Genomic DNA, 22,682 nt, shown 5'->3' on the forward strand with positions numbered 1-22,682 from the left:
TGTGGTACTGACCTTCATGAGGAGAGTGCACGGAGTCCAGTGATGCGGCGACCTTTGTATGCCCTTCTATTTCTTTGCATCTGCCAACCTTCCTCGCTTACCGTCGATGTTTCTCTTTCACATTTCTGCCTACTGTTTCGGGTGTTTGTGTGCGTGCGCGTGTGTGAGCCGGTTCCCCGGGAGTGCTCAGCGCAAGTGCTATTTTGAAAGCTGGGGACACTCAGAAGGGAAAGAGATCAAGGCGACACCGCCCAAATATATCAGTGAAAAAGGGTTTCTTGCGCAGTGCACCCATTCACGCACAAGCACGCACGTGTGTGTATGCTGCCCTTTGTTAGAACCATTTTTTTCCGCATACAGTGAGACCTGTATTAAGTACATTAATCGCAATCACCAACGTATTGCATATAGCAGCCACCGCAGTCGTCCACTCGTGCCCTTTGCCAGCAGCATTGCCTTTTCACGCACCCCCGATTTTCCGGCAGCAAGATGGCGGCGACGATTGCACGCAGGGTCCGCATACGGCAAGACCTGCATAACACGCCGGCGTTTGAGCGAGACATGAATGACATGGCGGCACAGGACTTATACGAGCAAATTCTCCTCAGTAGCATCCGCAGCGGCAGCGACCCGAATGCGAAGGCAGTGGCCGAGGTGTACGAGGGCTACGTGGAGCCGAGCTACGACCCGGTGAAGGGCGCGAGCGTGGCTGCTAGCCATCGACAGGTCATTCAGGAGATCTACAGGGAGCGCGAAGTTATCATCCGCACCCTGCGCTCCTCAGAGGAGCACCGCGAGCTTTCCGCCTTCGACCGGCTTCTGCGAGAGACCGAATTCTACACTGGCGTTCGGGAGTGGAAGGGGGCATCGGCGCGCGGCCCGCGCAGCCGACTGTACCGTCACGCCAGCCGCGACAACGAGGAGGATTCGACCGGGTTCGACATGATGCACCTGACGGAGACGCCCTCTTACATCCGCGGAAAGCTGCGCCCGTATCAGATCGAGGGCGTGAACTGGTTGCTCGGCCTCTTCTCGCGCGGTGTGAATGGGATTTTGGCAGATGAGATGGGGCTGGGCAAAACCTTCCAGACCATCGCCACTATCGCGTACCTCAAGTTCACTGTAGGGATGCCGGGCCCGCACCTGGTCGTATGCCCGAAGTCTGTGATGGGGAACTGGTACCGCGAGTTCAAGCACTGGTGCCCCGGGCTTTTGGTGTACAAGTTCCACGCCTCTAGCGATATTCGGCCAAGCATCGTCAAGGCTCACTTGCACCCTACCGATCGCATCAAGTACGACGTTATTGTGACGACCTTCGAGATGGTTCTGGATGAGCTCAACTTGTTTAAGCGCATTGCGTGGCAGTACTTGATCGTCGATGAGGCCCACAAGCTGAAGAACGAGGAGGGGCGTGCACACACGGCGCTCGACTCCCTGCAGACGTCGCACCGACTCATTATCACCGGCACTCCTCTGCAAAACAACCTCAGGGAGCTATGGGCGCTGCTGCACTTCTTGGCACCACGCTTGTTCAACGACTCTGAATCCTTCGACACGTGGTTCGACACCACGTCGGGCCAGCAGGACGCCAACGTCATGTCAAACCTGCATAAGATCCTCGCTCCCCTCATGATCCGTCGTCTCAAGGCTGATGTGAGCACTGGCATTCCGCCAAAGAAGGAGATTTACGTTTCGTGCCAGCTCTCCAAGAAACAGAGGGAGTGGTACATGAACGTCCTTGCGAAGGACGCCGAGGTGCTGAACAAGGCCGGCGGCAGTGTTGCCTCTCTGACGAATGTTATGATGAGCCTTCGAAAAGTGATCAATCATCCTTACCTCATGGACGGCGGCGAGGAGGGGCCTCCGTTCGTCACAGATGAAAAGTTGGTTCGAACAAGTGGCAAGATGATCATACTGGACAAGCTGCTGCACCGATTGAGGGCTGATGTGCAGGGCAAGCACAAGGTGCTCATCTTTTCCCAGTTCACCTCGATGCTTAACATTTTGGAGGACTACTGCAACATGCGCGGCTTCATGTACTGTCGCATCGATGGCAACACCAGCGGCTACGACAGAGATTCTCAGATGGCATCTTTCAACTCCCCATCGAGCGACTACTTCATTTTTCTGCTATCTACCCGCGCTGGCGGTCTCGGCATCAACCTTCAGGCTGCGAATCACGTCATTCTGTACGACTCCGACTGGAACCCGCAGATGGATTTGCAGGCGCAAGATCGAGCGCATCGTATCGGCCAGAAACGCAGCGTCCGCGTCTACCGCTTCGTCACGGACGGTACGCTGGAAGAGAAGATGTACCGCCGTGCCCTAAAGAAGCTCTACCTAGATGCGGTGGTGGTGCAGCAGGGCCGACTGCAGTCAAAGGCGACGAATCAGGCCTCCAAGGAGGAGCTGCTGTCCATGATCAAGTTTGGAGCCGAGGAGATTTTTAAAACACGTCATGAGGACGTTACGGAGGCCGATATCGATCGTCTACTCGATGAAGGTGAGACGATCTCGAACCAGCTGACGAACGAAGCCAAGCAGCAGGTACAAATGTCCCTCGCCAGCTTTCAGCTTGGTGCGGAGGAGGCGAACATTTACGATTTTGAGGGCGTAAGCTACAAGACTGGCGCAGAGTCGCGCATTTTGCACCTCAGGCTGAGCTCGCCGGTGAGCCAAGCAGAGTTGCAGGCACAGTGCTCGCAGCATGGAGAGGTGATCAAGGCCGTTCTGCACCCCAACCTGAAGGAGGCGCTGGTTTACTTCCGCTCAACCAGTGGTGCCATGGAGGCCAAGGCGAAGCTGCCCTACGAATCGGCCTTCGCTAGCCGAGACTCGCAGACAGTGGTGTCAAGTGACATGATTGCGGAGTGCATCGGCGTGGGCGAGAAACTGGGCCGCGGTCATCGCATGCGTGAGCCGGTGCAGTTCTTCACCGAGGCGGATGTGGAGTCTATGCAGAAGAGGGCGACCAAGGCACCGCCGCTGAAGCTGCCCAAGCTCCCCAAGTTTCACCCGTACCAGCTGTACAACGCAAAGCGGCTGACGGAGCTGCATAACACGGAGGTGGCGCTGATGGTGCGCAACTGGAAGCGCAAGTACGAGGAGAAGAGCGACGCACAGAAGAGCAAGGAGAGCAACGAGGAGGAGGCTGGCGACGAGGCAGACGACAAGGCCGAGGACGAAGACGAGCTCCTGACCGAGGTGGAGCAAGAGGAGCGAGAGCGGCTGCTGAGTGAGGGCTTCCCGACCTGGACCTTCTACGAGTACCGCTCGGTAGTGTCAGCCCTTACCAGCGGAAAGATGGATCTCACCGACTACGCTGCCATCGCTGCTGCAGTGGGTGGAACAAAGACGGTGGGCGAGGTGCGTGACTACGTGGTTGCCCTGCTGGAGCGTGGTGAGCAGTGCATCAAGAAATTCGCCCTCGTGGAGGAGCGCATCAAGAAGGCGAAGCTGAGGCGCGAAGCGAAAGAGAACGTCTTCAAAGCCGCCAAGTGGAAGGTGGAGACTTGCGAGCACCCAGAGAAGGAGCTCACCTTTAAGGCACGCGGCAACGTAGCCCTTGATCGGGAGATCTTTCTCATGGCCTACGAGACTGGATTCAAGGCGAACAACACGAGCGAGCTGGTGCGTACTCGCCCCCAGCACATCTTCAATGTCTGGTATCAGTCCCGCCCTGACGGCTTCTTTAGCAAGCGTTTGCACACATTGATGAAGTCAGTGCAACGAGAGTGGGAGAAGCCGGCGGACGATGACGGCGCCATGCCAAGTAAGAGTCACCGTCGCCTGGAGATTTGAGCACGTTGCTTCCTTCTCTTCATGATTGCATTCCGTTGCATCTCTGGCGATTGGCGGGACTCGAACACCGGTCTTCGACTGCGTCGCCGGCGTCTGATGACACGCATCGATGCTGGACTGCATTCACGATGCCATGTCCTTATCCACCTTCCCTTATTCTTCCCTCCTTTCTTTACCTGGTGCTCTACAAGACGCAGAGGTTGTCAAACAATGAAGCGCAGAAAGAGGGAGAAGGAGAGGCTAGGGTAGGTTCCCACATGACAGTGCTTGACATCCGCGTGCGTGCGTACATGTGTGGGGCAACAAATGGGAGAGGCTTTGTGTACTGTGCGCTTACCCGCGCTGTTTTTGTGCTTCTTTCTTCTCTGGCGTGACAGAGTTCACCTCCTCTGTTTCCTTTCTCGCGTTGCGCACTTGCAACTGACTACATGCTACGGTATAGGCGCACCGAGGGACGGATGTGGAGGATGCCGAAGTCTCACTTCTCTTCTCCTGCCCCCCCCCCCCACGGAGAACAGAAGAAACAAACAAAGCGCTGGCCTTGTCGGGGTGGGGACCGGCGAGTGCATGGTGGCGCTTCTTCCATTTTGTGGGGTCGCGCATCCGTCCACCTCCTTCTCTTCTTCCCAGGCTTCTTCTTTTTCGCACACGTCATCCACGGGCGCTTGAGAGCTTTTCTCCCCCCGGCATCTCATTGCAAACGAGTGCTGCTGCTCTCTTGTACGGGGAGGGGGGGGGCTCTCAGCTGCACCTGTCGGGCAGCTTTCGGCCGCGACGCACGGGTGTGTATGTGCGTGTGGGGCGGAATAGCTCTCTTTTACTCCCTCTTATGTTGGGGAGGATGTCGACTGGTTTTGCTATCCTGTCTGTGAGCTGCAGTCGGCGCCACCCCGACCCGCGGCCCTCATCGTGCCCGCCACGGCGTGAGACAGGAGGGGTAGGGAAGGGCGGACCCTGCCCTTTTGCGGAAGGCATGGAGAAGAAAAGCAGCAATACCGTGAGAGCGGCGTACGGAGCTGAGCCTCCCCCTGGCCCTTCCTGGCGATGTCTAGCGCCTTCTCGACACCGCCCACGTTAGACTAGAAAATGCGGATGGAGCCCATCAACGGGATAGCTTGCCTTCCTCTCTTTCCCTTTCTCCCTGATCCCACACTAGCGAGGGCAGGTAATATTCACACGCTCTCTCTCCTCTGCGCCCTTGTTTTTGTTTTCCTGCCGCTCAGCTGCCGTATGCTACGTTGCGAAAGGGCGTGTTGTCAAGCAGCTGTGCAGAGAGGACAAAAACGTCGTTGGGCGTTATGGAGAGTGCCACAGCACAAAGCGGAAAAGTCGGCGCTCTCCCGATGGCACCGAGGACAGGGGTGATTTCATCATTTTGACGCCATTAGCACGCAGATGCGCAGCGGAGGCAAACCCCTCTTGCGCTGGTATACTTGCTGAGAGCAAACAACGGCAGCCTGCTCTCACTAGTCCCACCGCATAACTCCTCTTTGGTGCTGATTCCCTCTTTTGTTTTGTCGTCATACGCCATGCGTGTATTCGCGATGCCCCCTCATCATATTTATCGTCCTCTCCCTCCTCTATTTTTTTCTCCTCTCCCTTCTTCTGTGCGTCTTACCGTTTCGTCTCTCCTGTTCTCACGCTGCACCTGATACTTTCCTTCTGGTGGTGGTGGGGTGATGCCACCTACATAACCACCAACGCGGCTTTTTTCTTTACATATCTGCCATGTTCCCTGCTCACACACACACGCACCAACCTACGCTTAATCAAAACGAGTTTCTCCCCTTCAGCTTCGCGGAAGGAAGAGATGATCAAGCAAAGAAAACAGATATCCAAGCAAACACACTTGAAAACCCCTCAAAACCTACCCGCACACAAAGAAAGCACTACAGTTGCTCATCTCCACTTCTCGTAGCCGTTTCCGCCGCTACTGCTGTGTTGGCGATACAGTATTACTGTCTGATTTATCCTAGTGTTGGGCTCAGTGCTCACAGTGCTGCGTCTCTCTCTCCCCTCCCCATCTGGTTTAACACTTCTGCCGCTTTGATTATTACTATTATTATCTTGCTGCGTCCTCCTCTTTCTTGTGTCTTGGTGTCTGTGCTGCTTCATCACGGACTCCTATCATCCGCTCGCTCGCCCCCTCTCCCTCCTTCTCTCTCTTCGTTACTTAAACTGTGGACTCGCTCTTGTTTGTTGTCGTTTTATTCTGCGTGTGCCCGTGTGCACGTCGACGAGACTGCTGTGCTTTTCATATACCTCTTTGTTAGCTGCGGGTTGCCATTTCCTTTGCGTACTTTTCTGTCGGATTGAGCTGTGTGCGCGTGCGTATTTCGATCGTCTCATCTCGCGAGAGGGGATACGCTCGCAGAAGGATTGTCGTGCTGCCTTTTCTTTGCTTCATTCACCTGTCGTGTAAAAGGAAAGTGGAGAGCAGCAGCAGCAGCAGCTACGCATTGGGCATGCCTAGCAAGAGAAGAAAGAGAAAGGAAGACGAGTACCCCTTCCCCCATCCACCCCTGCCACAACGATCAAAACACATACGCACACGCACGCAGGCGTGTTGGCACTTCTAGTTGTAGCCCTATTATATATATATATATGCGGGTGTGCTTGTGTGTGTGTGTGTGCAGGTGTACATGTACCTCGTCAAATTGTAGAAGGTAAAACTGGTATCACGCTTGTTTAACCTGGTCATCTCTTTCCCTGCCCCAAATCCACGTTGCGCACGCGCTTTTTGACTTCTCTTTTTTTTTTCTGGTGCTCGCTTCACGTTGCCATTTTCGAGCGAACTGGCTTTCCTTACGTTTTATCATTATTATTGTATCTTCCACGTGGAATTTTCTAGCAGACACTTGGCGCAGCCACTTTCTGCATCGACTCTGCCATTTTATACACGAGCCCACGGAAATTTACTCGAACCGACTTTAGATTGCCACCTTTTTTTGTCCAGGCGTGCTGCACCCAACGCCTCGTAGGGGGGGGAGGGGGGCACCAAGCTTGTGTTGTACGCCAATCTGGCCTGTATGTGTGTGGGTGCGTTATCTAGCACCCTCTGAGCCTATTCAACAGCCATCTCACCGTGCGCACGTGACGCCATCTGTTTCACCTCTTCTGTTCTGCTGAGCTCTGCACGTTAACGTGTTCTCTCGTGCGGGTTGTGCACTTCACTCTGCACTGTCCGGTATCTGACCTTTAATCGTTGCTGCGACACATTTTGTTCGTTTCGCTTGCTAGATAGGCACCAGATATGTCCAAGGAGGCGGCCAAGACTCCGAGGGAGGATGGCGGCGTGGCGAGGAAGGGCGACGGCAAGGCGCCAAAGAAGCTGATCGGCGGCCACATCGAGCTTGGTCATGTGCTCGGCGTTGGCGGTTTTGGCAAGGTCTACAACGCGTACGATGTGACAAAGAAGGTACATGTGGCAGTGAAGATGATTGACAAGGCACTGGTACGCAGCAGCGGCATCCAGTCCTACGTGGAGCGCGAAATCGAAATGATGCGCAAGATGAAGAACCAACATGTGGTGCGTCTTCTGGAAGCCATCGAGACGTCCAAGGCGTATAACCTTGTCATGGAACTGGCCCCGAACGGGGAGCTTTTCGACAAAATTGTGGACTCGAAACGCTTCGACGAGGAAACAGCACGCAACTACTTCCAGCAGCTTATCTGCGCGGTGCACTACTGCCACCGCATGAACATCGTCCACCGTGACCTGAAGGCTGAGAACTTGCTGCTCGGTGAGAACAACGTGCTGAAAGTGTGCGACTTTGGACTCTCCCGCTACACGAAGGAGGGCCGTTTCAACGACCACGAGGTACTCTTCACCTCGCTGGCAGGCAGTATTGATTACCAGGCACCCGAGGTGCTCAAGGAGCGGGGGTATGAGGGGGATTCGTGCGACATGTGGAGCTGCGGCTGCGTTCTCTTCTTCATGCTCTGCGGCTACCTTCCCTTCACGGACCGCTCAGACGGACTCACACGCAAGCGTATTATGAGCTGCCAATACAATAAGACAAGTCGCTACCTCCCGGAGCAGGCTGCCGATCTCATTGCTCATCTGCTAGTCCCCTTCCCCTCCGCACGCTATACGACCTCGGATGTGATTCAGCACCCATGGTTCCGTGTCAACCTCGATCCCAGCATGTTCCCTGACGACAATGTGGTACCAACACCGATGAGCCCACTTGGCAACGGCGAGTTCATTCAGCGCGTCATCACCCCTCAGATGAGCTCCGGTAGCTTTGGTGCGGCTCCGTCGCCCACCACCAGCAAGGCGGACGAGATGCACCAGGCATTCCAGAGCTGCAACATCACCGGTGACGGCTTCCTCAACAAGGAGGAGGTGCGCGACGCCCTCATAAAGCTCAATGGCGGTAATCAGGTGACGGAGCAGGAGGTGAAGGATTTCATGAGCAACTTCCAGGTGGACCAGGAGGGCCGCATTACGGAGGAAGAATTTGTGATGGGGTGGACGAAGCACCAGAATGACCTCGGCTCGAAGTATGACCTCTCCAAGATGGCACACCTGTTCCACTACGACTTAGAAAAGGAATTCCTGCAAGTAGTGCGCGAGGCCTTCGATTTGATCGACTCAGAGCACTCGGGCATCATCACCAAGGAGAAACTCAAGAGCTTGAACTTGGGCCTAACCGACAAAGATGCTGAGTCTGCATTCTCTTCGATGGACACGGAGCACAGGGGCCTTTCCTCCCTCACTTTCGAGGGCTTCGTGGGTCTCTGCTTGAAGTACGACTTCTTCAAGAACCACCCACTCGCCATCCGCTTGCGCCGGCTAAACGCCTTCTTCGAGGCCACTGAGCACACCGCCTTCCGCGCCTCGCTGAACACCGGCTACACGGTTGCCGGCCAGCGCGAGGTGATCAAGGCGCTCCTCCTAAGCAAGCAGGAGTCTCTTTCGACCACCTTCGAGGAGGGCGATGGGAACGGCTTTCTCTACGGCACCTACACTCAAGACTCCAAGAAAGTACTGGAGATTGGCGTGCGTCTGCTCCCCGCGGCAGCCGGCTATACCAAGGTAATTGTGTACCGCATTGGCGGCAAGACCATTGAGTTCCACAAGTGGTTTCTCGACCTGCGACGACTGATGAAAGATGAGCTGCTACGCTGCGAGGAGGACACGGCGGTGAAGGGCGAGCCGGAGTTGATGTAATTCGGTTTCTCTTGTCTTTCAGCTTTCTGTGGGCTTTATTACCATTTCACTCTTTGAGCCCCCCTCCCCCTCCTCACGTGAAACCCCGTTGTCCTCCGGATTTGGTGTGCCCTCTTTCTCTCTCTTCCCCTCTGTGTGTGCGCGCATGCGTGCAAAACTGGGTTTTGTCTCTCTTTTTTGTTACTGTTGTTGTTTTTTTCTTGCAAGGGTTCAAGCAGTGTGACATTACGTAGTTTTACCTCGTCTCCGCTCTGCTTTTTCAAAAAAAAACTTCTTGTGTACTGACTCACCTTGGCGACAGGGGGCGCCTCGGCGCGTGGTACCCATGACTCTGTACACGCCCTGTGTGGGGAAGAAGCCAGGCAGCCCCTATCCCCTGCCAATGCTGCACCGCACCTGGCGGTGGCAGGGTCAGGCGCCTACGACGTGGGGAGGTCAGAGCGATGCATCGCTGCTGACGTGGGCGGCCAGGTCGTGGATGGCGCTGCGTCGGAGCGACCCGCGACCGTGCACGGGGCTGCGCCATCCATGCTATATGGGCGGAGTGTCAGCGCGACTCGACCGCGACCCGCCCGGCCCTCACTGCCTCCTGGTGTGTGGCGCCTGCGCCACGCCGAGGGATGCGCCGGGTGGCGGCCGGCATAGTGGGGGCAGCTGTGGGGCTGCGTGCGCAGAAGAGGCTGGCAGAGGCTGAGGCAGGGCCCGTGCTGAGATGGCTGCGCCGGCGCATGACTGTGATGCGTGTGTCTCTAGCGTTGCTTCGCACCACGCGATGGGGGCCTGCGACGGGCCGGGGCTAGCGTGCCCCTTCCGCCCATGCTGTAATGGCGGAGAATAGACAATATGAGAGCATTGATGGGCTCACGCGTTGTTTCATCGTTTCCCCCCTTTTCCTAAACAAAAGCGCAATGACTAATTGTCAAGCAGTCTGCTTCGATGAATGCAGCGCGAAAGGAGAAGTGCGGTGGTGCCCGCGCGGGAGACAGGGGCATGGCGAGGCGAATGTAGCACTGCGGCGAAGGGCAGTGGGGAAGCGAGGGCGACTTTGGGGCGCTGTCGACGATGGTTTCTCGAGGAGGAAAACGGAGGGGAGGAGGAGAGGGGGAAAGATGGAAGGGACGCTTCCCGTTTTCTGCACCCCAGACCTAAACACCCCACCCCCAATTCTCTCCTTATGACTAACGCGCGTACTTCCGCAGACTCGCCGTCAAGAAGCACGCCATCGTCTCTTTGTTCCCTACGCCGTACCCCAGTCAAGTCGAGGTCTGCCCTTACGTGGTAGCTTAGTTTTTGAAGTTTGCCTCTCTCTCTACCGCCGCGTCTCTCGTTCTCTCCTGCCACCTTTCCCCCTTTTTTGTTTACTTCCCCCTTTTTACTGAGTCCTCACTAGTTGTGCGCAGGCATCTAACGTTTTGTACTGCTGTATGTATGTGTGTGTGCGATCGTTGTTCTCTTCCTGCCCTTTCACACCCTCTCGAGTGGTCGCGTGCTGGCCGTTTGTGTGCGCGCTTGTGGTGTGTTTTGGCGGCTTTCCGCGAATAACACTGATCACACAGCAGAAGAGGGAGGGGAGAGGGGAATGTAGACTGCTGAAGAGAACTAAGGGGAGACCGGAATACTACAAAGAGGTGGGAAAGCGAAGGAGAGAGGAGGGATGGTGGGATGCAACTCTGCCGAGACGCATACACAGACAGACATACGTCGAATATTGTCTTGCAATCGTTGCTGCGCTTACATATATTTATAGTCCTCCTGTGTGTGTGTGTGAGACCAGGGTCGCCCTCCGTCTCTTTTTCTCTCCTTTGAATTCTGCACCTGCGCCGCCTCCTCTTCTGTGTGTACTTATCTTCAGTTATTTCGTTTTCTTTTGAGAGCAGAAAGAAGATCGACTTCCACCTCCTACCCCTCGCACAAAGGCGGCAATGCTCGTTGCATCAGCAGCAGCCTCGATGTGGAAGTACTTTTCTTTTAGGCGATTTACAAGTTCGTGTGTCTCTCTCTCTGTGTGGTTGCCTCAAATTCGAAGTGCTGAGTGACTATCAAACGAAAAGCAGGCGGTGTCTTGACTTGTTGCCCACGAGCGTGAAAAAAGAGCCGAAGAGGCGACGCGCGTTACCCACACGCACACCCTTGATCCCTGGCATGTCATGGCATGTCATGGCATGGCATGGCTGCTGCTGCTGCTGCTGCTGCTCTCTCTGCATTGTAGCGGGGTTGCAGTTGTCGCCGATGTCTGTGACACTGAACACACTCTTTCCTGTGATGCTTTATGGCGCAACGCACCTTCTTTGTACCCCATCGGGGCGGTGCATGTGCACACCCGGAAGCCACTGCGTCAGGGCATGGCCCTCACTTCGCAGCTTGTCCGTCGCTTTCTCTTTGTCGCCGCCATCTCTCCGAATTTTGTGTGCTTTCGCATAACGCTTCTTCTCTCCTCGTCTCTCTCGCACAAAACATCGCACCTGTGCCAGGGGTGTGTCTTGCCATCTTTATCTTACTCTCCCTCTGCCGTCCGCCTCCCCTCCTCCTCCTCGTCGTCGAGCGGCGTCTCTTTTCTCAGCTTGCTATTCAGAGGTTTTCCAGTGAAGACCGGCCGAGCATCATCGAGCGCCGCGTGCGCCGGCTATTGGAGATTCTCTGCAATCATGAGCGCCGGCAGGATTCTTTTGTCCACCAAGAAGCAGAAATATGCGGTGGTGACGTCGAACAACAAGACGCTACTGTCCCGCGATGATCTCCGCTGTATCGACCGCTTTGTGGACAAGCGAGTTGTCACGGCGACCTACGCTAATGGCACGCAGCCGCCACCTTCGCACGGGATTCCGGCCCTGCCCTTTGAGAAGGTGAGCGAGAACTGCGACAGCGTTTTGCTGCTGTCAGTGAGTGCAATCCACGAGCGCGAGAGCGCGTTGGATGTGCCGCTGCGGTTCATGGCTCCGGAGGAGTATCATGCCCCGGCCCTGGAGGAACCGCCGACGCGACTGCCACTTGCACGGCGCATTGTGGCCCTCCTGCAAGGGGCTACGAGTTCGATGGTCTCGTGGCGGTACACACCGCCGGTGGCGAAGGATTACACGGTGACGGAGATCCAGGTCACGAAGGACGCGGAGGCCCGCGCACATTCCTCGCTTCGTGCCGGCAACAAGAGCAAGGCGGCCCACCTCTTTTGTGTATCGGGGTGTTTCCACTACAACTACGGCAACATGGAGTGGGCGGTGAGTTGCTTCAAGAAGGCGCTTAACATAGCAGAGGAGCTGGAGGATGCCCGGTGCCTTGCGTTCTGCCACAACATCTTAGGCGTCTGCTTCTACCGCTTGGGAGAGTACAAGATGTCACTTGTGCATCACAAGAAGCAGGAGGCACTTGGCGGCAGCTACGCTCGCGCCGTGGCAGAGATGAACATGGGCGTCAGCTACGCCGCCCTCAGCGAGCTCGAGTTTGCCCAGCAGGCGTTCGAGGACGCACTGCTGAATGCTCGGGAAACGGACGATTCGATGCTGCTCACCATCGCACTTGGCAACGTAGGGCTCGTGTCGCTGCGTATCGGAGATATGCGCGCCGCGCAGCTGCACCTGGAGCAGTGCCTGGAGCAGTGTAGCATAGCAGGTGACAAGAGCGGTGCCTCCTTGTGTCTCCTCCTCCTCGGTGAGGTGTACTCGCTCATCCACGACCACCAGCATGCGCTGTTCTACTACAAGCACGCCTACCGTGTTGGCGGCGAGGCCAACAACCCGGATGTGGTGAGTATGGCTCGCGTCAGTATAGGCATCGCACAGGGCAACTTAGAAATCCGTGACTCCGTGCTAAGAGAGGCAGCCTTGATGGGAAAGACGAACAGCGTGCAGAGCATTGTGAGTCAGCTACCTCAGTAGAGGCGGCGCGGCGCGGGAAGGAGAGGCAGATGACGGACACGAGGGGGGCTTAGAAACAACAACAAAAAACGAAAAGTGGTAGGCCTACTCTAGCCCACCTCACCGATACCCTCCTCGCCATCATCCGCGCGGTCTTCTCTGTCCTGTGCAGAGAAGACGGTGCCAAGCGTGGATGGCTGCCCTCCCCCTCCCCCGCGGTAAGAAAGACAAAAAAGATGGAGGATGTGAACGGCTGTTCTCCTTTTGCTCTCTTTCGCCCTTCTTCCCCCCTCTCTCTGTGCCCTTTTGCCGGGTGTGGCTCGGCGCCTCTCCTTTTCATCCTCGGCTACACGTACGCGTGTGTGCCCATCTTGCGCATCAACCCTTTTTTATCCTTCTTGCTCTGCTTGGCATGTGCGTTGTGGCGGATCGCGTCACACTGACAGGACGCTGCTGTTGGCTGCTTTGCGCCATCTGCGTCGAACGAGTTGAATCCATGTATATATTTCCTTGGGAGCTGGCCGCGCAAGAGTCTGTGTGTGCGTGCGAGTACGTCGTACTGTGACGGAAGGCATCGCCATGTGTCTGTCCTCTCCTCTTTTCCCGCTACGCGCATTGGGTGGAGACCTCTGCGCATCAGCCATTTCTGTGACGCGTTGGTACGCAATATGTTCTACTGATTACGGTTCCTCCGACCCTTTTATTTCTGAGTCCAATGCACTTGCATATGCACCCTTTCTCCACCCCGTCGCGGAGACGACACACTCGTGCCTCTGATGATGGGGAACAGCATGCTCGGCTCATCTCCTGAGCAGAATGCTCTCCGCGCACCTTTGTAGAAGAGCGGTGAAGGTGAAGTGGCGGGGAGGCGATGCCTGCTCTTACTTTCGAGCAGCACCGCAGCAGACCGCACAGCGCCGCCTCCGCCGTCCACGCCTGGTGTTGCGTCCTCGACTGTTTTTCATTTGTCTCAACGAAAAGCGACACCGCACATCACAAACGCGTTTGTGTGTGTGTGTGCTGCTGGTTGCCTTGACATGCTGCTGCGCTTCTCCTTTACGCTGTCATCCACGTCTCCCGCCTCCCTTTTCGATAGCGCTTCACACTCCACCGTCGCCGAGTCTCAGAAAGAGCTACAGGTTTGCGCAGCTGCTTCACAGAGTCTGCCGCACAGAAGCGCCGGTACGATATGGGAACCCCGAGGCTGACTGCGCTCGTCTCTCGCTGCCGCAAGCCGATCTTCACGGCTGCGGAAGATGTCGCTCTGACTTCGGCAGCGCTGCTGGACCTTACACTCTACCTGGACGCCCGCGAGACACGAGAGTGCCTCGTGCCACTGAAAAAGTTTGCGCGGCACAGCCCTGAGACTTTGCAGGCAGCATTGGACAGCACCGATGTTAGCCCAGGGGCAGCCGACGATGGACGGCGTTTTGCTGCTGTTTCGCGCGTTATCCCCACATCCAAGTCTGCAGTGGCGACGGCGCTGTGGTCACGAGTCGTCAGCACCACTACCCGCGCCTTGGAGGCCGGTGTGTGGACCCCGTCGGACCTGCGGGTGATAATAAACCACATTCGCCGGTTCAGCGCATACGACGCGTCCTTTGTGGAGTGTGCCGCACGCTATGCAGGTGCGGCTATTCCGTGTGCCAGCGCCGATGACCTACCGGCGCTTGTGTCGATCGTGACGTCTCTCCCTGAGCTAGTAGCGCACCCGACGAGGCTGCTGGACGCTGCTGGGGATCGAGCTGCGGTCCTCGCAGAGTCTCTTACCCCTGGCGCGGTTGGGCACATCTGCGGCCAATTGAATCGCAGCCTTTGCACCAACACAAACGCAGTGATTGCGTTTCAGGAGGAGGCCGGCCGATGCGCGGAGAAGGGCGATATTTTTACGTCTGTGCAGCTGATGTGCTTCGTGGCACGGCACAAACCTGCACTTATCAGCGGCGAGGCGGTGGTGTGGCTGATGGAGCGTATCACTGGCGAAGAGCTGGACGTGAGGTCGCTAGAGAATCTGTGCAGCGCTGTGGTGCACTTGCCGCTTGCAGTGCGCACTGCGCTTCGGCAGGAGCTGATAGAGTTTGTGGCGTTCTTGTCCTTGCAGGCCCGCGAGCTGCTGCAGCAGGTGCCTGCGGCACAGGGCGGGCTGAGCGGGTGCCACGACGCTGATGCAATTCAGTACTTTGTATCGCATGTCTTGGAACTGAGCGTGATGCTCCGCACCTACCCGGATCTGCAGTGGCCACCCGAGTTTCTCGCTGCTGCGGACGCGTGCGCTGCCAGTGTGGAGCCGCTGCAGGAGGCGCTGCTATCTGCGGAGAGCTCGCCTGTGGGGCTTATGGTGCGCCTGTTAGAGGCGCCAACAGATGAGTGCAAGCGGGTGGGCCTGGCAATGCTGCGCGAGGCGGCGAACCAGTGCCAGTCGTTTGCGACCCTTCAAACATTTCGATTTCTTCTTCTCATGGGCGACCACGGCCTGCAGGACGTGGGCACGTCCCGCTACTTGCGCGACCAGTTTGCGAAAACGGCCGCGGATGTTCCGCCTGTGCAGTTGAGCGTGGCGCTGCGCTGCCTCGGCGTCGCGACGGCAGGTGCGGCAACGCAGGGTACCGGCAGCGCAGGCGAGCTCCGTACCACCGTAGAGGGCGTCGCGGGCGATGCCGATGTTGACGATGAGCTGGAGCGCGAACGTCTCGATGCGTTTCTGCAGTTTTGCGTGGAGGTGACGCGCAAGCACCTTTCGCAAGGCGCACCGCTACGCTGTGTGCTGGCTACGACAGAAAACTTGCATCGTCTCGGCTGTCGTGACACAGCCTTCTTCGCCGATGTGGCGGCGTACATCGCAGCCAAGCGCGCTGCCGCACCTGCCGAGAAGGAAAGCGCCGACACTGCCACGGCGGTGTGCGCCGCTCTCGGAGAGCACTTGCTGGGAGAGTACCCTGAGGTGCGCGAGTTCTTGCTGGACGTGGCGCAGCGCGGTGTGAGGGGGGAGTCCTCTATGTCGCCGACGCAGTGGATGAACTTGCATGACCCCTCGAATGCTCTCACCCCCCTGACGGAGCAACAGCGGGAGAGCTGGGACATTGTGGAGGAGATGGTGCGCACCCGCTCGGACGACGCGGATGCGCTTGTTCGGCTGGCGGAGAAGTACATGGAGCTGCTACCGTTCGCGCGCCCCGATGACCACAAGTACTTTTTTGGCGTGTGCGAGGAAAAGGTGCTCAAGCAGGATAAGTTGCTGAAGAAGTGCCTAGACACGATCGTTGACTGCGGTGTCGTGAACCGTCTGTCCGCACAGACGGTCGCATCGATCTTGCATAGTCTCGCTGCGATCCGCTTCGAGTACTTCGCATCCGTGAAGCGCTTCATGTCAAGCATCAGTGATGAGCAGTGGCTTTTGATGGAGGCTGCGCCGCTAGTACAGATCCTCACCGGCATGGATAAGCTCTCTCTCCGAACACCGACGGTGCTGCGCCGCATTGGTGGACGTCTGACGGAGGTTTGCCGCTTCCTGACACCGTTGGACACTGCGCAGGCGATTCATGCGCTGCAGGCGTTGGGCCACAACGATGCCAAGCTGCTAGGAAAGCTTGCCGCCCACGCTGCGGCGTTGGCTCGACGATTCGACGAGGCCAGCATGGCAGTGCTCTTCAGCACACCCTCAATCCACAGACTGATGAGCACGCCTGAAGTGGCGCGACCTCTTCTCCTACAAGCAAGTGCGAAGATCCAGTCGCAACACCGGCGTGAGAAGATATCGGCGTGGGTGCGCCGCTCTGGCTTGCCGCGCGAGCTGATCGATGAAAGTACGAGGCGCCTTCAGGTGACGAGCAGGGATGCCAGGTCCTCGGAGGCTCGTCTTCGTCTCACCTAAGAAGGGTGCAATTATGTAGGCTGATTCACAGGGCACTCACACACAGACACACCTATGCGCGTGCTTGGCGGTTCAGCTTTCGCCGTAGCGCCGCGCTAGAGTCAGTGCGGGTCGGCCTTTCGAGGACTGCTGCACTCTTAGGCCATGGCTGTCGCACTTCACATGCCGCAGCTGGACGCCTGAGGCGGTCTGCGCGAGGAGGGAGGGGGTGCACACTTCGCCTTGCCGATCCTTTCCCTCCTTCCCTCCCCCGCCTCGCTGCACCCTCCACCATCCATGGAAAAGGGGTGGGGCGTGCGGGCTTTGCCTGCGACTGCACCGCCGTACTGAACACTGCTCTGCCTCTTCCCCTTGGCTGCCTGCCCGCACAAAACGTGTTGGTCTGACGCACTTACACACACACACACACACACACACACACACACACCTGCTAACATTTTTATTTTTGTTTTGCACTCGCCTCCCTCAGCGAAAATGCCGGTCATTCAAACGTTTGTCTCGACTCCGCTTGACCACCACAAGCGCGAAAACCTTGCGCAGGTGTACCGGGCGGTCACCCGTGATGTACTCGGCAAACCAGAGGACCTCGTGATGATGACGTTTCACGACAGCACACCTATGCATTTCTTCGGCTCGACCGATCCAGTCGCATACGTCAGAGTGGAGGCGCTGGGCGGGTACGGCCCTTCGGAGCCGGAGAAAGTGACGTCCATAGTTACAGCGGCTATCACGAAAGAGTGCGGCATCGTGGCTGACCGTATATTTGTGCTCTACTTCTCACCTCTGCACTGCGGCTGGAACGGCACAAACTTCTAAGCCATCATGGCCACTTCTTCCCATGTTGGGATGCTACACTGCACGTCTTCTAGTGCAAGCAAACGACGAGATTCAAGTACACGGCGACGCGGTTGCCATCCAAATGCGCTATGATGCGGCATTTTCCTGAAAATTGTGCCAGGGTCACACGAGCCCCGTTTTTTTTCTCTGAGGTGCATGTTTCCCTCCTCGCCTCTGTGATCTCCACGCCACTTCTTATCTGGAAGAGTGACGTATGTCCAATAGAGAGAATCCGGTTAACATATGACGCTCCCCTGCCGCGGCGCCAGCGTGCCCGAACCTTCCTCTGCGCCTACACCCCTCCTCCTTCCGCTCCGTACGAAGGCAGCAGCTTCATAACCACAGTTACACACACACACACACACCAACACGTCTTCCACCAAAGAAAATGCCATTTCTGCAGACGATTGTCTCGGTCTCGCTGGACGACCAGAAGCGCGCCAACCTTTCGACAGCGTACCGCATGATCTGCCGCGAGGAACTCGGCAAGCCCGAGGACTTCGTGATGACTGCGTTCAGTGATAACACCCCGATGTCTTTCCAAGGTTCCACAGCCCCTGCTGCTTACGTACGCGTCGAGTGCTGGGGCGAATACGCGCCCTCGAAGCCCAAGATGATGACGCCGAGGATCTCCGCGGCCATTACGAAGGAGTGCGGCATCCCGGCTGAGCGTATTTACGTGTTCTACTACAGCACAAAGCACTGCGGCTGGAACGGCGCTAACTTTTGAGCGTTGACCTCGTGCCGTGGGCCGGCTGCCCGAGAAGGGGCGACGCCAAGCTTGCCTATGTATTTCTTTTTCCAACCCAGAGTGTAGCAAAAACAAAAAAAAAAACAGTTGCTCTGCGCCCTTTATTCGGGGCGCCAAAACAAAAGGGCGGCCGCGCAGGGGTGGCTCGCCGCGTGTTGCGCAGGTGGCGTGCTTGGCTCCCCGTCCCTTCCTCCGCTTTCTCCTATCCTCCGTCTGCTTCGCGCCCCGGGGCCTTGGCGGCTTTGTTTCTCCCTGGGCTGAGTGCCGCTTGCGGGGGTTGTCCCGGCTTCGCGGGGCCCGTTTGGCGGGCCGCCGAGGGTGGCGCGCCGCCAGGGCGCGGGGCATGTCGGTGAGGCCCAGCGCGTTTTTTTTTTGGCCGCGGGGGCAGCGCCGGCGGCTGGCCGGTTTCCTTTTTTCTACCGAAGTACTCTTCGGTGTTTTGGTGCCAGGAGGAGCGCCGCCGCCTCCGCCGGGCTGGCGAACATGGCATTAATGTCCTTTGTCTTTCCACTCTTGGCTGCCGCGTGTGTCTCGACGCCGGCGGCGACGGTGGAGAGGTAAAGGTGCCCGTGGGACGGGAGCAGCACTGCAACAGATTCAAATGCGATCGCGAAGAGCCGGCACGCGACGCATGGGAGTCGCTCGCCAACAATAAGCGCCTTCTGGTCTGCCGTGGGAAGAACCGGAGGGGCGGCGTGGGAGAGCACTTGGGTTTTTAAGTGCTCGAGCAGCTTCTTCTCCGCGTGGCAGCCCTTCTCCCCAGTCACCAGCACGAACTCACCAATCTGAAACACCCCTGCGACACCCCAATCAGCGACGGCTGCCTGGAGACTCTCTTGCGTGAGCGTTTCGTTGTTCGTGGCAACGTAGCAGCGCCTTAGAGCGCCGCTGCCTCCATGGGACGATGAGGAGCAGGACGGCACGGCTGCCCTGTCGGCAAGAGCTATCGGCCCATCCTTCGGCATGAGCATCACCTGCACTTCGTCTGCATTGTGCAGGCTGTGATGACACTGAAGATAGTTGTGCAAGGGGTGGACAAGCGCGCGCACGAGGTTGGAAAGGTAGCGGTCCAGCATGAAGGGCGAGGAGGAGCAATCGTGCGGCCGTCCCACTCGCTGGTACAGAGCTGGGTGCCGAGTAGTTTTGAGATCAGACGTCTTCATGGTGCCGTGTCGGAGGACGAGCTCGTTGATATTCGCGGTGCCCGCCAGGTCGTAGCGATCAAACGGCATGCCAGCCGTGCCTCTTCGGCAATGTACCTTTGTGTGCTGCGGCTCCCAGCCGTGTTTTGCAGCGCTCGCACTCCACACAGCGCTTACGGCATCCCTGGTATCAGCTGCTTCACCTACTGGAGCCGTGCCACAGGGGCGTTTCTCAGTCCCTGCTGCCTTTCCGACGCTCTTCCCTGCAGAGCTTGAGTATGCAGCCGTGGACTTATGTGGCTTTGGCTTGCTCTTCTTCACGCGCACGCGTACCTCTTTATGCTGCGGTGAGGTTGGCTTTCTTCGTATCATACTTGGAAAGCGCACAAGGGTCCCTTACGTACGGCCGAAGATACAGGAAGGCATCGAAGAAGAAAAGGGGTGACTGGCGGGGGGTGGGCAGGTGGGTGGCGGATGATGACAGAGGTGTGTGCGTTTCACGAGAGAGGTAAAGTGGGGGAAGGAGCCGCATATTTTCCGTGGGCGACGTGCGCGTCGTATCGCGTGTATAGGTCGTGGCTCACGGCGAGCGCCCCCACCTCCTTCCCCCATCATACGATGAAGGCAGGGGGAGGGGAGGCTGATGCCGGGCAGAGGTGCTGACTCCCACGAATCAGTTGTGACGTTCAGATGGAGCAGAAGTGGTTTTGTTCCTCTACTTGGTTGTTGTTATCCAGCGGAGCTGGCGCTTCATAGAGGGAGGGAGCAGGCAAGGGAGGCGCATCCCACAAGGGCCCAAACGGCGAGTACGGGGCTCGGACATGCACACGCAACAGCAGACACCCGCACACAAGGCCGATAAAACAGACGGGCACAATGGACGCTAGACCTGCCCTCCCCCTATGTTTCAACGAAACCCCAAATCCGATTCCAGCGTACGTTTCGTGGCTTTCGCACACACACACACACACACACACACACACACACACACACACACACACACACACACGTGCGCTTGTGTGCAGGCGCACAAGAGCAGGTGGCAAAAGAGAGACGCTCGATGTTTAAGGGATATGCGCTCACGAGAAAGGCGGGTACAAACGACAAGGAAAAAGAAGCCATCCAGCGAAGCGGATGGCGACAAGAGAGACAGGAAGGCCATGCGCCATCATCGCCAAAAGCACAAGCAAGCAAGGAGGAGGAACAGAAGAACTGCCGAAGAGGATTGCGTGAACAAGTGTGAGAGTGGCGAGAGAGTCGCAAAAGGACAGGAGAGGGGGGAGGGGAGAGCGTGGAAAAGCAAAAGTGCAACTGGGAGTCTCGTACATACTGGGAGGAGACAGACAACAAAGAGGTCGAGAGAATAACACATGGACATCTCTGTGCGTGTATGTGGCGGGAGTGATGCGAAGAGCTTGCGTGTGCTCTTTTGCGTGTCTTGAAGCAGAGGAAGAGCCCCGTTGGCGCCGATAAGCGCACACACGCCTAATCGCACACCAGGAGGACCGCATTCTTGCCGGGGTGTACGTAGTCCACCGCGCCAGCCACTTGCTCCAGCCGCAACGCTGATACAGCTTTCCAGTATCTAGCATCTGGATGCTTGCAAGGCACGCCCGAAGAACGGAGGAAATGTGGCAGCAAGAAACCAAAACACAGATGCGCTGCGGCGATGGAGGAAGTTCTGCAGAGGCACGTAGTCGGTTCTGTTCCACTTTGTCGGCATAGTGATGCCACGATGAGCCGTTCTTGGCACCACTGATGCATCCGATGAAAACCAGACGGCCGTGCAGCGTAAGGTGCTCGACAGCCATCCGCTGCAGGGTGCTGCCCACTCCCTCGTACACGATATCAAAGCCGTTGGGGGCCAATCAGCACATGCCTGCCGCTAACTCTTCCTCAAGCTTCTTATAGATGACCTAGTCGCACCAGATGCCGCGCAGGAATTCGGCCTTCTCTGGCGTGCTGCACGTGCCCGCGACGCATTTGCAGCCGTACTTCTTGAGAAGCTGCACCTCGATGCTTCTGGTGCCGCCACTGGCAGCAGTGATAAGGGCAATGCCCAGCGGCTTCAATCGGCACAGCTCGCGGATAGACACGGCAGCAGGTAGCCCGCTGAAGTTGACGGGCACGTACTTGCGGTCTTGCTTAAGTACGCACCAGTGCGCCTCAGCGGGCACATCCTGGTGCTCGCTGTAGCCACCGGGACAGTACACCACCAGTGCATCGCCAACAGCGACGTTCTGCCCGCCACCCCTGAAGCAGACGACTTCACCAAGCGACTCAAGGCCAAGGTCGTAAGAAACAGCGTCCTGCGGACGAGGAAGCGGCTGCTCTCCACGTGGTCAGGAATTGGGAAAGACGCGATTTTGGTGGCCTTCTGGAAGTCCTTGTGCCCTTCTCGACAACTTGCAGCTTCAGCAACATCTTTCGAATGAAAGCGGGAAGGCGAAAGAGAAGGCGAGTCGGAGGAGGGGGCGGGGAACAGAGAGTGGGTACAAGACGGAGACTGATACACTGACACACACACACACACACACACACACACACAAAACGTGTGCGTGGGTGTGGAACGCCGGCGGCTACGCACCAACGGAAAAACAGAGTGAAATGGGAAGGGATAGCCCGCGCATAGGCAGATGAGGATATGGGAGCACGATACACAGAGACCAGAAAAAAACAGAGAGAGAAGGGAAAAGGGAAAGAGACGCGCTAGGAGAGATGGACGAAAGGGGCCCGTGCGCGCACTGATGTGATGCGATGCGACCCAACAAGAGCAACTACCGATTGCCTGTTCCGCCGCAGTTGATCAAGGCGATAGTAGGAGGCGCCGTAAGGCAGCAGCGCAACAAAATCGTCTTGCAATGGAGAGCAGTGTGCTCCCACCTCATGCGTAGGTGGAAAGAAGCGTCTCTCTGACGCGACAAGCGCGCCGAGATCTGTCATTGCGGTTCTGGTTTCGAGGAGGGGTTAGGGTGGGGACGAAAACACATCCTTCACCCATCACCGGTTCCCCTTCCCCGTGAGTCTTGGTTTACTTCTCCGTCCAAAACTGCTCTTCCTCCTAGCATGAACTTGACCTTCTGGGAAGGGAAGCAGACCGCACGCAGATACACATGCACACAAAGGCAAGTTTGTCGTGGACACGGACAGCGAAAGAAACGGAGGCGCAAGAAAAGAAGGGGTGCCGTCGAGAGGAAAAAAAAACATGAAAAGAGAGGCTGATGCTCATGTCAGTTACCTTAGTCGAACATGT

The 22,682-nt window shown here is 57.2% G+C and overlaps 7 protein-coding genes and 1 pseudogene across 8 annotated transcripts; 6 read left to right on the top strand and 2 right to left on the bottom strand.

The window, feature by feature from the left end:
- Positions 1–489: 489 nt before the first annotated feature.
- Positions 490–3,801, top strand: LINJ_33_1800 (putative DNA-dependent ATPase; the record flags this gene model as incomplete). Its single annotated transcript, XM_001468248.1, has 1 exon — positions 490–3,801. The coding sequence occupies one exon, from the start codon at positions 490–492 to the stop codon at positions 3,799–3,801; it is 3,312 nt and encodes a 1,103-aa protein (XP_001468285.1).
- Positions 3,802–7,054: 3,253 nt separating this feature from the next.
- On the top strand, positions 7,055–8,977 carry LINJ_33_1810 (putative protein kinase; the record flags this gene model as incomplete). The annotated part of the gene is made up of 1 exon (XM_001468249.1): positions 7,055–8,977. One exon carries the CDS (start codon positions 7,055–7,057, stop codon positions 8,975–8,977), a length of 1,923 nt encoding a protein of 640 aa, XP_001468286.1.
- A 2,645-nt stretch (positions 8,978–11,622) lies between these two features.
- LINJ_33_1820 (conserved hypothetical protein) lies at positions 11,623–12,849 on the top strand (the record flags this gene model as incomplete). Its single annotated transcript, XM_001468250.1, has 1 exon — positions 11,623–12,849. One exon carries the CDS (start codon positions 11,623–11,625, stop codon positions 12,847–12,849), a length of 1,227 nt encoding a protein of 408 aa, XP_001468287.1.
- Positions 12,850–14,017: 1,168 nt separating this feature from the next.
- LINJ_33_1830 (conserved hypothetical protein) lies at positions 14,018–16,699 on the top strand (the record flags this gene model as incomplete). Its single annotated transcript, XM_001468251.1, has 1 exon — positions 14,018–16,699. The coding sequence occupies one exon, from the start codon at positions 14,018–14,020 to the stop codon at positions 16,697–16,699; it is 2,682 nt and encodes an 893-aa protein (XP_001468288.1).
- Positions 16,700–17,173: 474 nt separating this feature from the next.
- On the top strand, positions 17,174–17,515 carry MIF1 (macrophage migration inhibitory factor-like protein; the record flags this gene model as incomplete). The annotated part of the gene is made up of 1 exon (XM_001468252.1): positions 17,174–17,515. One exon carries the CDS (start codon positions 17,174–17,176, stop codon positions 17,513–17,515), a length of 342 nt encoding a protein of 113 aa, XP_001468289.1.
- A 409-nt stretch (positions 17,516–17,924) lies between these two features.
- On the top strand, positions 17,925–18,266 carry MIF2 (macrophage migration inhibitory factor-like protein; the record flags this gene model as incomplete). The annotated part of the gene is made up of 1 exon (XM_001468253.1): positions 17,925–18,266. One exon carries the CDS (start codon positions 17,925–17,927, stop codon positions 18,264–18,266), a length of 342 nt encoding a protein of 113 aa, XP_001468290.1.
- A 437-nt stretch (positions 18,267–18,703) lies between these two features.
- LINJ_33_1860 (hypothetical protein, unknown function) lies at positions 18,704–19,519 on the bottom strand (the record flags this gene model as incomplete). Its single annotated transcript, XM_001468254.1, has 1 exon — positions 18,704–19,519. One exon carries the CDS (start codon positions 19,517–19,519, stop codon positions 18,704–18,706), a length of 816 nt encoding a protein of 271 aa, XP_001468291.1.
- A 1,495-nt stretch (positions 19,520–21,014) lies between these two features.
- Positions 21,015–21,771, bottom strand: LINJ_33_1870 (annotated as a pseudogene). The gene has a single exon. A coding segment is annotated over exon 1 (757 nt).
- Between the last annotated feature and the right edge of the window lie 911 nt (positions 21,772–22,682).

The sequence above is a fragment of the Leishmania infantum genome, chromosome 33 (genome assembly GCF_000002875.2).
Source record: "Leishmania infantum JPCM5 genome chromosome 33".
NCBI classification, from domain to species: Eukaryota; Euglenozoa; class Kinetoplastea; order Trypanosomatida; family Trypanosomatidae; genus Leishmania; species Leishmania infantum.